We start from the raw sequence: 12914 nt of genomic DNA on the forward strand, positions 1-12914 counted from the left end.
AGGAGATCTGCATGGAGGAATGGGCCAAAATATCAGCAACAGTGTGTGAAAACCTTGTGAAGACTTACAGAAAACGTTTGACCTCTGTCATTGCCAACAAAGGGTATATAACAAAGTATTGAGATAAACTTTTGTTATTGACCAAATACTTATTTTCCACCATAATTTGCAAATAAATTCATTAAAAATCCTGATTTTCTGGATTTTTTTATCTAATTTTGTCTGTCATAGTTGAAGTGTACTACCTATGATGAAAATTACAGGCCTCTCATCTTTTTAAGTGGGAGAACTTGCACAATTGGTGGTTGACTAAATACTTTTTTGCCCCACTGTATATACACAACCAATAACACATGCGTTATTACAGAGCAGAAGAGTCAGAAACTACAAAACAAATAACTTATTTTGTGGAGTCACAATTCATACCAGCAAACACAGAAGGTTGTGCTAATACTGTATACCAACAATACAAATAGTTTCTATATAAAAGTGGTTCATGTTCAGTTCAGACCTACTGTGTACAGTAATTGAGTTGAATGCTTTTGTACTGTCATTATTACTTAGAGAACACTAAACATTCAGATCAATAGCTCCACCTGCTGAAGGCTGTGGGATATAACACCACAACAAGGCTCTCGCTCTCTTGACAGTGTGGGTGTCGCTCTCTGCCGGTGTGGGTGTCGCTCTCTGCCGGTGTGGGTGTCGCTCTCTGCCGGTGTGGGTGTCGCTCTCTGCCGGTGTGGGTGTCGCTCTCTGCCGGTGTGGGTGTCGCTCTCTGCCGGTGTGGGTGTCTCTAGCCTAATCGCCAATCTTAGCTTTGACCTCGCTCTGGCTTTAGCCTTCAATTCACCCTGGCCAGCTTTCTCTGTTCCGGTCAACGGGGCACGCTCCAGCCCAGAGCAATGATTCATCAGGGTCTTTGATATAAACCCAGCCAGGAGAGACATTAGTTACACCCCACAGCTGTTGCTGCTGCAGTCACTTCCTGGCCTGGACTGACTCTGGTGATTGAGCAGGAAAATACTAATGCCAGCTGTTGTTTTGTTAGTGATATCACACAAACCTTTTCCAGATGTAAACATTGTACCTTATTTATGTCAATGGTTTACCTACATCAGTTTTATTCCATAGTTTTAGTCTAGTACCACTTTGCCCCTGCTTCTCAGCCCAGAGAGTACTGATCTATGAAAAGCAGTTACAGAACAGTATGTCTTCTGCCAAGTGCCTTCACTACAGTCTCCTGGCAGCTAACACATTCGTCCTAACAATCTAAATCTATAATCATATTCAGTGACCTAATTATTGGGATCTTCAAGACACTCCAGACATGTACTTCTACTGCAGTGAGAGAGAACTAGCAGCTATCTATCTCCACAACTCTTCTCTGTAAGTGAGTATGAACACTGAACAATGAGTGGTGTAACAGAGCTGTGTCTGTGGTGTTATCGCGTCTGTGGTGTTATCGCGTCTGTGGTGTTATCGTGTCTGTGGTGTTATCGCGTCTGTGGTGTTATCGTGTCTGTGGTGTCCTTACGCTGTGTTTGCTCTCTATCTCTTGTGTCTTCTGGCCAACTATGTGTCTTGAGTTGTGTGGTATTGTATTATGTTGTGTTGCGTCTGTTTTGTGTCTATAGTGTGTTGTTTTATTCTGTCCTTACGCTGTGTTGGCTTTCCATCTCCTCGTGTTTCTGCTGTAGGGCCTGGGAGGCCCTGATAGAATCTCCGATCCCCCACTGTGTTCGGAGCTGCTCTGTGCCAGGCCCCTCCAGCCAATTCACAACCTGCATAGCAACAAGAGAGACCCCATTGGACACAATCATTGATAAATGCTTCATCACTTCCCCCAGGCCGACCAACGAAATACCTTCCAGGTATCAGAGGTCCCTAATTGGTTGGAAAAACTGTAAATCAGTGTGGGTTTCAATCGGGTAACACTACTTAAAAGCTCGCAGGTGATATAAAGCATGTATTGGCATTTCAAATGTTGTATAATGAGGCTCATTGTTAAAACAGTGTACCATGTGTCAGCATAGCAATATATTATGCCAAGTTAGCTAAAAAGTAAATATTGTTCACGATATATTGTACTAATGTTTTCTGTGTGTGTCTCCTTGAAACTGACATCCCAGGACAAGATAAGGATAACATGATAAATCTAATTCAACATCTGGTTGAAATACAGCATTATTTAAGGAGGATCAAGAAGAGGTGTTAGAATCCACTGAACTTTGAAAGAGGGATGATAAAATGGTTCAGTGTTGAGTTTGACAGAGGTTTTCAACATCATCCTTTAGCCTTGCGAAGCAATTCTCCCGCCTGTCTCCTATATCGCTCGGAGAAATACAGCTTACAAACTACTCCCCCACTCGCTACACAGCACTACATCTCTACTCCCAGCAGATAAGAACTAGGCCAAACACCCCTAGCCAAACTAATCCATCATCCTACAGAACAACATCTTCATCCCCATAGCAACAGACTCATTCCGTTAGGATCTAGAATCTAAAATAGAATCCATCCATTCCATGGAACACATCACATCATATCGAAGGAGCTGTTCACTTCCTTATAACTTCCTTTTGCACTGGAAAACATTCAAAATGCTGACATATTTAGATCAGCGGTTCTCAGCCTGGTGTACTAGTGCCCCTAAGGGTATCAGGCAAATCGACAGGTGGTAGCCTATATGGGAGGAATAATAAGAACATAGGGCAAATGATCAGTTGCACATGACAGAGTACGGAGAACAACTGTTTTAGATGCTAAAGTAGAGTTAAATCTATCGGCCAATGGGAGAAAAGGCATTTTCCCTTCATGGTTACAGACAGGAAATGAGGTAGTGCCAGCTGCCAAGGAGGAAGTGTGCTGAGATGTAGCCATGTGTGCTGACTGCTCATCCTGGCTTTGTCTCAAATCACTATCTTTTCCCTATACAGTGCACTACTTTTGACCATTGCCCACTAGATATGGGACAATTATTAGACTGAAGGTGAGGACACAACAGTTCACTGAAACCAAACATTACACTGTTGATTTTATGTGCATTTTACATGAATGTATCCAGGTGCATCGGCTAGGTGCAACAACAAAAAAGACAAGCGTTTGAGTGAGAGATCTAACTGGTGTTTCAAAATGTCCGTACACCTCTCCAAAGTGTGCACAGTTCGATGCACTTTTTTAACTCAACTATGAGGTGCTTTTTTGAGCTCTCGTGCCATTGAGGAACACACAGCCCTGCATCCCCGCCTTTACACAATTACTGTTGATGTTTATGCAATAAAATCGGGTCAGGTAGACATAATTGGGAAGCCTATTCTATTGCCAACATGACTAGCTAAATGCTAAAATATAACCTTACAGTGTTAGGCTTTCACAAGGCAGAGAAGCAGATGGTCATTTTGGTGCACATAGAATGGAGTCATGAGTGCATTCAGATGTGTGGTGTTCTTCCCAAAACAACAAACAGGCTCATTCTGTTCAGGACAACCCTGGGTATAACACCATGTCATCTTGTAACTGGACATCAAACATAGTGATGTATAACTGAGTAAACAAAACATTAAGAACACCTGCTCTTTCTATGACATAGACCGACCAGGTGAATCCAGGCGAAAGCTATGATTCCTTATTGATGTCACTTGTTAAATCCACTTCAAAATCAGTGTAGATGAAGGGGAGGAGATGGGATGAAGAAGGATTTTTAAGCCTTGATACAATTGAGACACGGATTGTGTCTGTGTGCCATTCAGAGGGTGAATTGGCAAGACAAAATATTTAAGTGCCTTTGAACAGGGTATGGTAGTAGATGCCAGGTTTGTGTCAAGAACTGGAACGCTGCTGTTTTTTTAATGCTCAACAGTTTCCTGCGTGTGTGTGGGGGGGGGGGGGGGGGGGGGGGGGGGGGGGGTTTGCAACTCCATATTAGGAAGATGTTCCTAACTTTTGGTATACTCAGTGTATACACAAGTTTTATGATATGGAAATATGAGGTGCACTTTTGGCTTGCTTGTATGAATGACATCAATGCGGTATTTATTATAATCCTCAACGTATCATCTTTCAAAATACATAGAGTCCTCGTAATTTACAGCCTTTCCCTCACAAAAATGTGAAAACGTTGCCCAATTAGCGGGAGGGATGAGGGCAGCTTCTTGACGCGTGTTGTGTTTAAGTTCAGAATGTCTGTCGTCAAAACCAATACAGAGCTGTGAAACAGAGACCCTGACCTCTGACGTCATGTATAGCATGTCACTGTACAGCCACTGCGTTCCAATTTAGACGTCCAAATGTTAGAACCCTATATGGTGACGAGTGTAAATCTGCATTTGTTTCTCTGTCTGGTCACTAGGCTGCTGTTGTTGAAGGTATTGGGCTAAAGTCAAGGCAGTGAGATGTCTGTAATCTGCATTTGTTTGAATCCTGGCATCAGTATTTCACCATGCTGCTGTTTTGATGCCATTAGGGCAGTGTGTGTAGGGCACTAGGCAGGTGTTGATGATGTTGGCATTGTGCAGTGGGTTTGGGTGTGTGTAGTATGTTGGTGTGTGTGTAGTGTGTATCCAGAGTGTGATATCATAGGGCAGTGTGTGTGCAGTACCTGCATGACCTTGGTCTGTATCTCCTCCAGCTGGGATCGTTTGCTGCGTTGGCGACACACCTCCTGGTACTTAGTGTACTGTTCCCTGAGGGAGTCCAGCAGCTTCATGACCTGAAATAATAGTTTATCTTGTATAGTATTTGTATGTTCTGTGTGAATTTTGATGTTATATGTTTACTATAATCTTTACATCTTATCCGACTTGCCATAACTGAAGTTCCCTCTGGGAAAAATGCAGTTATTCTATTGTACCTGTGGCTGGGCCAGTAGCTCGTCATCCATAGGGGACCAGGCCACACCACCTCCCTCTGACCCATTAAACCTCCGCTGCTGCAGCTCTGACAGCAACTCATGGCCTGGAGGGGAGAGAGGAGATAGGGATGGTTATAGGGGGAATGGTAGTGAGAGAGATTTTATATATATATATATATATATATATATATATATATATATATATATATATATATATATATATATATATATATAAATAAATAAGTGAGTGAGCCAGAGAGCGAGACAAGCCAGAGAGAGACAGCCAGAGAGAGAGAGAGAGAGAGAGAGAGAGAGAGAGAGAGAGAGAGAGCCAGAGAGAGAGAGAGAGAGAGAGAGAGAGAGAGAGAGAGAGAGAGAGAGAGAGAGAGAGAGAGAGAGAGAGAGAGAGCCAGAGAGAGAGAGCCAGAGAGAGAGAGAGAGAGAGAGAGCCAGAGAGAGAGAGAGGAGAGAGAGCCAGAGAGAGAGAGAGAGAGAGAGCAGAGAAGAGAGAGAGAGAGAGAGAGAGAGAGAGAGAGAGAGGCCAGAGACAGAGAGAGAGAGAGACAGAGAGAGAGAGAGAGAGAGACAGAGAGAGAGAGAGAGAGAGAGAGAGAGAGAGAGAGAGAGGACAGCCAGAGAGAGAGAGAGAGAGAGAGAGAGAGAGAGACAGCCAGAGAGAGAGAGAGAGAGACAGCCAGAGAGAGGAGAGAGAGAGAGACAGCCAGAGAGAGAGAGAGGAGAGAGAGAGAGAGAGAGAGACAGCCAGAGAGAGAGAGAGAGAGAGCCAGAGGAAGAGAGAGAGCCAGAGAGGAAGAGAGACAGAGAGAGAGAACAGAAAGAGCCCAGAAGAGAGAGAGAGAGAAGAGGAGCAGCAGCCAGAGAGAGAGAGGAGAGAGACCAGCCAGAGAGAGAGAGAGAGAGACAGCCAGAGAGAGAGAGAGAGAGACAGCCAGGAGAGGAGAGAGAGGAGAGAGAGACGAGAGAGAGAGAGAGAGAGAGAGAGACAGCCAGAGAGAGAGAGAGAGAGACAGCCAGAGGAGAGAGGATGAGACAGCCAGAGAGAGAGAAGAGAGAGACAGCCAGAGAGAGAGAGAGAGACAGCCAGAGAGAGAGAGAGAGAGACAGCCAGAGAGAGAGAGAGAGAGAGAGACAGCCAGAGAGAGAAATAAATGTGTACTACAGTACAGAATGTAGACAACAGCAAGTTCCTCCTTGTCAGCCATTAAGTTGCAATATACATTTCAGCTGTGCATTATTGTGGAGTAGTACTCAGGGGAAAGATTGCTATTCATGTATTCATAATACCAACATCAACAGCATCCCAACCTCTTTAAACAGAGATTAATTACACTGGAAAGCCTTCCAAGTACGTTCTTTGATAACAGCACATAACAAATAGGACAGAGTATTGTTCTTATATCATGCTCTTATTCTATCTCACGCTGTATCTTCTCGCCTATCTGTTGTGCCTGTAGCAACACAAACAAGAGTGACAGGGCAGCCCAAGCCCTCTTCTTCATTACGCAAGACATTCGCTCAGAGAGCGAGCGAGAAAGAGAGAGCATCAGGCGTTGTATAGGAAGTATCCCAAATTGCACCCTATTCTCAATATAATGCACTACTTTTAGCAAAGGCCCATGGGTTTCTGGTCAAAAGTAGTGCACTATGTAGGAAATAGGATGCAATTTGGGACACATACCGAGTGAGTTCTTCTGTGGGAAGCACAGTACCAGAGACGCGTTGGGCTGACCGTCCATTCCACAACCACCAGACAAAGCTCCTTTTATTGGGACAGCTCTGCTATGTGCTGGCCTTCCAGGGTTGTGTCCCATAGAACACCCTATTCCCTTTATAGTGCAGTACTTGGCCCTGATCAGACGTAGTGCACTATGAAGGGAACAGGGTGCCATTTGGGCTCAGCCCAGCTCTGCTCTGGCATTCCTCTGAATGGGTAAATATTTTCACTGTAGTAAAACCGTTGAAATGACACACTACTCGCCACTAGGCCTGCAAATACAATTACTGGGTCTACGTCCCAAAAGGGTGCCTTTTGGAACGCACTCTAGGAGTCTGTTTACTGAATGGTTACACAGAGTGGAAAATGTCTTCTCTGCTGGTGGCGTGCACCATCTCTGCATCCTGTACCATTCAGCTGAAATGGAGCTCAGACTGGTATAGAAACACACAGCTCTACTAGCTAGGCTACCTGGATTCAGCCATTTGTATTAACAATTACTTGTGCACAAAGATTGGTATAATTACCGGTTTGTAGAACTGTTTCAGGATCAAGCGATGGTAGGAAGTTACAATCTGGTGGCCTGGGAGAAAGATACGTAAGCAATGTGTTTACTGGCCTGTGTGTTCAATTCCCTTTCCTCAATCATGGATACTTAGAGCAAAAATAGATATAATAGTCAATACCTTTCTTTGTCTAATTGGTTGCTTTTCTCACTCTCGTTGATGACCACCAGTTCATCTAGAAGGGATGTGGACTCTTTGGTAAACTTCTCAAAGACCTGAGGAAAAACAAATGAGTAACAATGTACATGCATGTTTGTCACATAACAACAGGATTGGGGTGAATTCCATTTCAATCAGGAAGTAAACCATATTCAAATTCCACATTTTCTTCATTGAAATGCATGGAAGAGAATTTCAGTGTACTTCCTGAATTGACTGGAATTGACCCCAATTCTGCATAAGGTCATTGTTATATACATTTTCATCTGTAGGATTCAAATGTGATGTCCAAATGTGTGCTATTGTACACAGTCACAGTGCATTTGCTCATAAAACCACCTCCAACTTCCTTCATACTGGACACAGAGACATACACATGGACTCTGGGGGAATAGATAAAAGGGCCTCGTTGCCAAAATCCCCAAGTATCCCTTTAAAATGGTGGCAAGGCTTACCAGTCTTTTGTTCACCCAGTCCATGTGATCATACACTAAACTTCCTCCGAACTCATCAGTCAGCTGACAGGGCTCGATGTAGCGTGTGAGCTTATTGGCAGATACCAGAATAACCTGGAACAAGAGAACAGAGGAGAGACAGGGTCAGAGACATTAAATCCCCACTGTGGATTAAGGAATTGTATTATTTCATCATCACGCTAATCTCATCCAAGTTTGGACAGTATAAAAGCATGATTCAAGTTCGTAAAATGTAGAAACAATTGATCAAGTGGAGCAAGGCCTAAACGCAGCTGGTAGCATGGTGTGACAGCCTTGCATACTGGTTAAATTAACAACTTTTCAATGTTAACAACTCACACTGACTAGACAGCGGTAAAGTTTTCAGTTCGACACATCAACGTTGACAACCCAGACAAACTAGATAGGGATTGGAATAGGATTCTGGGAGAGGCCTATACAGACAAGTCTCTCTGTAAGCCCTGCCTGTTAGCCTCCACGGCTGTTCCTCCTGTCAAATACAGGCCTGTTTAGATGTAGCAAGGGGATGGGAGGCAACCGCTGACCATACAGATGAGATGAACACAGCAGAACGTTTTCCACCAGGGACAGACTGGACAGGGAGACCACGGCCCATACAGATGAGATGAACACAGCAGAACGTTTTCCACCAGGGACAGACTGGACAGAGAGAACACGGCCCATACAGATGAGATGAACACAGCAGAGTCTTTTCCACCAGGGACAGACTGGACAGAGAGACCAGGGCACATATTCAGAAAGATCTGTTTGTCTTTCCGACCATAATGAATAAGACAGAAATGTCCTGATCCTAGATCAGCATTCATACTTTGAGATGCTTTATGAATATGGGCCCTGAACTCCAGTCCTCAACACAAACATCCTGGATACGTCCAGTCAGAGTGAAGAAAAATACTTACATCTCAATCTCCCAATAACGTCAATTCTCGTCAAGATATCTGCCTGTCTGATGTCATGTGTGGGTGCGTTGAGACGTATCGGATCTATCTGGCAGCCATACCTGGTTGTTTGTTTTCAGACACTAATGGAGTGTAAAGTCAGAAATAGATGTATTGTATTATCACCATGTTGTGATTCATCACCAGTCTATGCTGTGAATATTACTCAGTGAAGATCAGATACTACTTATCCTAACCTGTACACACAGAGTCTCCCCTCACCCAGAAGATTAAAGTGAGAGCGTGTGCAGCATGAATAAAGGGATGAGAGAGAGCTTAAAGGTCAAATACAAGTGAACCCTCTGTATCTCAGCAGTCTACCATAATCTGGATGGTTTATTTTTAATCAAGATTTGCATAATGACATACTCTCCTTTTAAATCCTGCCGGTATGGTGACCCTAAACATAACATCCTAGCTCCGACCAACCGCATCACACGCTGAAAGCAGAGAACTGACTGGTATGTGTGTGTGTGTATCACAATCTGAGAGCAGAAACCTAAGTGGCAGGCTGCCAGCCCCTTGCACACATCCTCAATGTTGGCCATCAGATGCTAAACACACACTCCATCTACAATGCCATCAACCCTGGAGAACTATATAGTTAGGCATCAACCCTGGAGAACTATATAGTTAGGCATCAACCCTGGAGAACTATATAGTTAGGCATCAACCCTGGAGAACTATATAGTTAGGCATCAACCCTGGAGAACTATATAGTTAGGCATCAACCCTGGAGAACTATATAGTTAGGCATCAACCCTGGAGAACTGTGTAATTAGGCATCAACCCTGGAGAACTGTGTAATTAGGCATCAACCATGGAGAACTATATAGTTAGGCATCAACCCTGGAGAACTATATAGTTAGGCATCAACCCTGGAGAACTATATAGTTAGGCATCAACCCTGGAGAACTATATAGTTAGGCATCAACCCTGGAGAACTATATAGTTAGGCATCAACCCTGGAGAGCTATATAGTTAGGCATCAACCCTGGAGAACTGTGTAGTTAGATGCTATCATAATGTTTCGTTCATCTCTGTAGAGACCAAAGCAAAACACACATACAATCACCATCATCATCACCACGCTACAGTGAAAACATGATGCTAATGCAGATTATTAACATTTCTCCACATGCAGACAGACTGACTCATTGATAAATATTCATGGTTGTAAAGCAATCCCTAGAGTGTGTGTGTATCAATCCACATTGCCGTGTGGAATCGATGGAGGCCTCTTCATCTGCATACGACTAACAAGGTTAGGAGAATCACACACAGGCTTTCGTATTGCATGTGCATTTATTTCTATCGCGATTAGCCTCCAAATAAGAAGGAAGAAAACTGGAGCCTGAAGTTTCTAGTTAAATTGTGATGGCAGATCGTGATGGCAGATCGTGATGGCAGATCGTGATGGCAGATCGTGATGGCAGATCGTGATGGCAGATCGTGATGGCAGATCGTGATGGCAGATTGGCAACCTCCCAAAGAGAAGAGAAGCAGTAAGAAAAGCAGAACAGACCGATCCCTTCTCTTCCACAGCCCACTATGTATCAAATGACATCTGGATAGAGACATTTGTACATGAAACCAACCTCAATCTATCCCCTCTGGGCATGTATCCACACAGTTATAGAGTAGGTGTGCTGATCTAGGATCAGTTTTGTCTTAACTTACATCTTAATGTATAGGAATATATGGAGAGGTGGTACCTGGACCCATATCCACAAAGTGCCTCTGAGTAAGAGTACTGATCTAGGATCAGTATAGATCATCTGACTCAATATGATTTAAAAGGAAACACTGATCCTAGATCAACACTCCTACTCCTAGCTTTTTAAATATGGACCCTGGGATGTAAACTCAGCTCACAATCCTAATCGAAGTGCTTTGAAACGGAAAGGCAAATCAAGCAGAGCATTTTGTGTCAGGGTTTAAACCCACAGTGGCATTATTGTTCAGTTGCTTCTCAGTGAGTCAGCTCTCTACCATAAGTGTTGCTTTGTCTCACTGTGAGATCATTCCATTAACAGAAGAACGTGTCCCCTCAAAATAGAATGGCCTTGTCTGAGAAGATCAAAACCATGATGTATTGTGGCTAAATTGTGACTTACTGACTTAAATACAAATAATAATCAGTACATGTTGCAAGGTGATTTGAAATGCAGTCCAAGTCGAACAAACCAAATAGTTAGTTCCTTGAGATTGAGGAGGCAGGCACTGAGTGAGACTGTTCATGCCCTGCTAAACTTCCACATGCTCCAGTGTTCATGCCAGATTGGTTGTGGGCAGTAGAGCCCAATACAAGTCAGCTAACCACTTAGTTCAAATATATTTCATTCTCAACACCACAACAGTAAAGTTAGATGAATAAAAGTATCTAACTAAACTAGGTCAATTTCACAATTTAACTATTTTCCCCCAATTCTCTTTTATTTCCAATCCCAATAAACTGACCACCTCTGCCATGTAACAGAGCCTGGTGAAGCAGGGGAGAGCTAGAGGGTACTGCTGGCCCAGATCATTACACAACTGTTGGGAGCAAAATAAACAAGAAGGAATTAGTGTCAGGACACTTTATACACACATATACATATATATATATATACATACATACATATACATACACACAGAAATAGAAACTGGCGTGTGTCCCACCATATAAATCCTTCAGGAAGTGATGATCAAAGACATATGGGAGGTTGAAATGGAGCAGGATGCATGAATGTTCTGATACAATGCTGACTTCCATTTAAAATCACCACACAGTGCACTTAAAATAGACTAATGCTGCCATGCTGTCTACCACAACAGACCGTGCCATCTATCTATCAGCCTCATTTGACAGAGAGCTTCATTACAGATTGAAATATGCATATTGGTCTATAACATGTTGTCAGCAATTACTCTGGGGGTTTATTGGTAACTTATAGGCTGTATTTGAGGGCTGTTGTGGAGCAGGCAACCACAAAAGAAGCAGCGAAAATCACTAGTCATTGTAATAACACCACCCACATGAGTTACCTATACAGAACAAACAGATCTGAAGAACACCATTGCTGAAGGGGTTAACAACACAAGGCCAAATTGAATACTGACAATTAAATATCTATTCCTCTCTATCAATTTGTTTGCCACCCAACCACCAACGTTGGATTCATTGGTTTGCGAAGGAAAGTAAATTGAATTCCCGTCATAATTAGTCCCTCTGGGAGGTGACTGGGGATGCTGCTGCTCAGAGGAACAACATTATTAGGAGGGGAGAGAGAGAGAGGAGAGGAGAGAGAGAGATGCAGAGAGAGAGAAGAGAGAGAGAGGAGAGAGAGTGAAAGAGATGCAGAGAGAGAGAGAGCGAGGAGAGGAGAGAGAGCGAAAGAGATGCAGAGAGAGAGAGAAAGAGATGCAGAGAGAGAGAGAAAGAGAGGAGAGAGAAAGAGATGCAGAGAGAGAGAGAGAAAGAGAGGAGAGAGAAAGAGAGCGATGCAGAGAGAGAGAAAGAGAAGCAGAGAAAGAGATGCAGAGAGAGAGAGATGCAGAGAGAGAGAGATGCAGAGAGAGAGAGGAGAGAGAGAGAGAGAGAGAGAGAGAGATGCAGAGAGAGAGAGAGAGAGAGATGCAGAGAGAGAGAGATGCAGAGAGAGAGAGATGCAGAGAGAGAGAGAGAGAGAGATGCAGGAGAGAGAGAGGAGAGAGAGATGCAGAGAGAGAGAGATGAGATGAGAGAGAGAGAGAGAGAGAGAGATGCAGAGAGAGAGAGAGATGCAGAGAGAGAGAGATGCAGAGAGAGAGAGATGCAGAGAGAGAGAGAGATGCAGAGAGAGAGAGAGAGATGCAGAGAGAGAGAGAGAGAGAGATGCAAGAGAGAGAGAGAAGAGATGCAGAGAGAGAGATGCAGAGAGAGAGAGAGAGAGAGATGCAGAGAGAGAGAGAGAGAGAGATGCAGAGAGAGAGAGAGAGAGAGAGAGATGCAGAGAGAGAGAGAGAGATGCAGAGAAGAGATGCAGGAAGAGAGAGGAGAGATGCACAGAGAGAGAGAGAGAGAGAGATGCAAGAGAGAGAAGAGAGAGAGAGAGATGCAGAGAGAGAGAGAGAGAGAGAGAGCAGAGAGAGAGAGAGAGAGAGATGCAGGAGAGAGAGAGGAGAGATGCAGAGAGAGAGAGAGAGAGA

General features: G+C 43.7%; 1 protein-coding gene across 5 annotated transcripts in view; it reads right to left on the bottom strand.

Annotated features, from left to right (window-relative positions):
- LOC109868372 (SEC14 domain and spectrin repeat-containing protein 1) overlaps positions 1–12914 on the bottom strand; it is a 32075-nt gene that overhangs the window by 7975 nt on the left and 11186 nt on the right. For 3 of the 5 annotated variants that reach the window (XM_020457876.2, XM_020457867.2, XM_020457884.2), the window contains 6 exons: positions 7765–7878; positions 7271–7365; positions 7112–7167; positions 4850–4953; positions 4598–4708; positions 1659–1781 (listed from right to left, as the gene is read on the bottom strand). In XM_020457876.2, the coding sequence (XP_020313465.1) occupies positions 1659–1781; positions 4598–4708; positions 4850–4953; positions 7112–7167; positions 7271–7365; positions 7765–7878 (603 nt within the window). The remainder of the gene's footprint in view (positions 1–1658; positions 1782–4597; positions 4709–4849; positions 4954–7111; positions 7168–7270; positions 7366–7764; positions 7879–12914) is intronic. The other 2 variants (XM_020457894.2, XM_031797782.1) reach the window with 1 other exon arrangement.

The sequence above is a fragment of the Oncorhynchus kisutch genome, linkage group LG2 (assembly GCF_002021735.2).
Source record: "Oncorhynchus kisutch isolate 150728-3 linkage group LG2, Okis_V2, whole genome shotgun sequence".
Classification (NCBI taxonomy): Eukaryota; Metazoa; Chordata; class Actinopteri; order Salmoniformes; family Salmonidae; genus Oncorhynchus; species Oncorhynchus kisutch.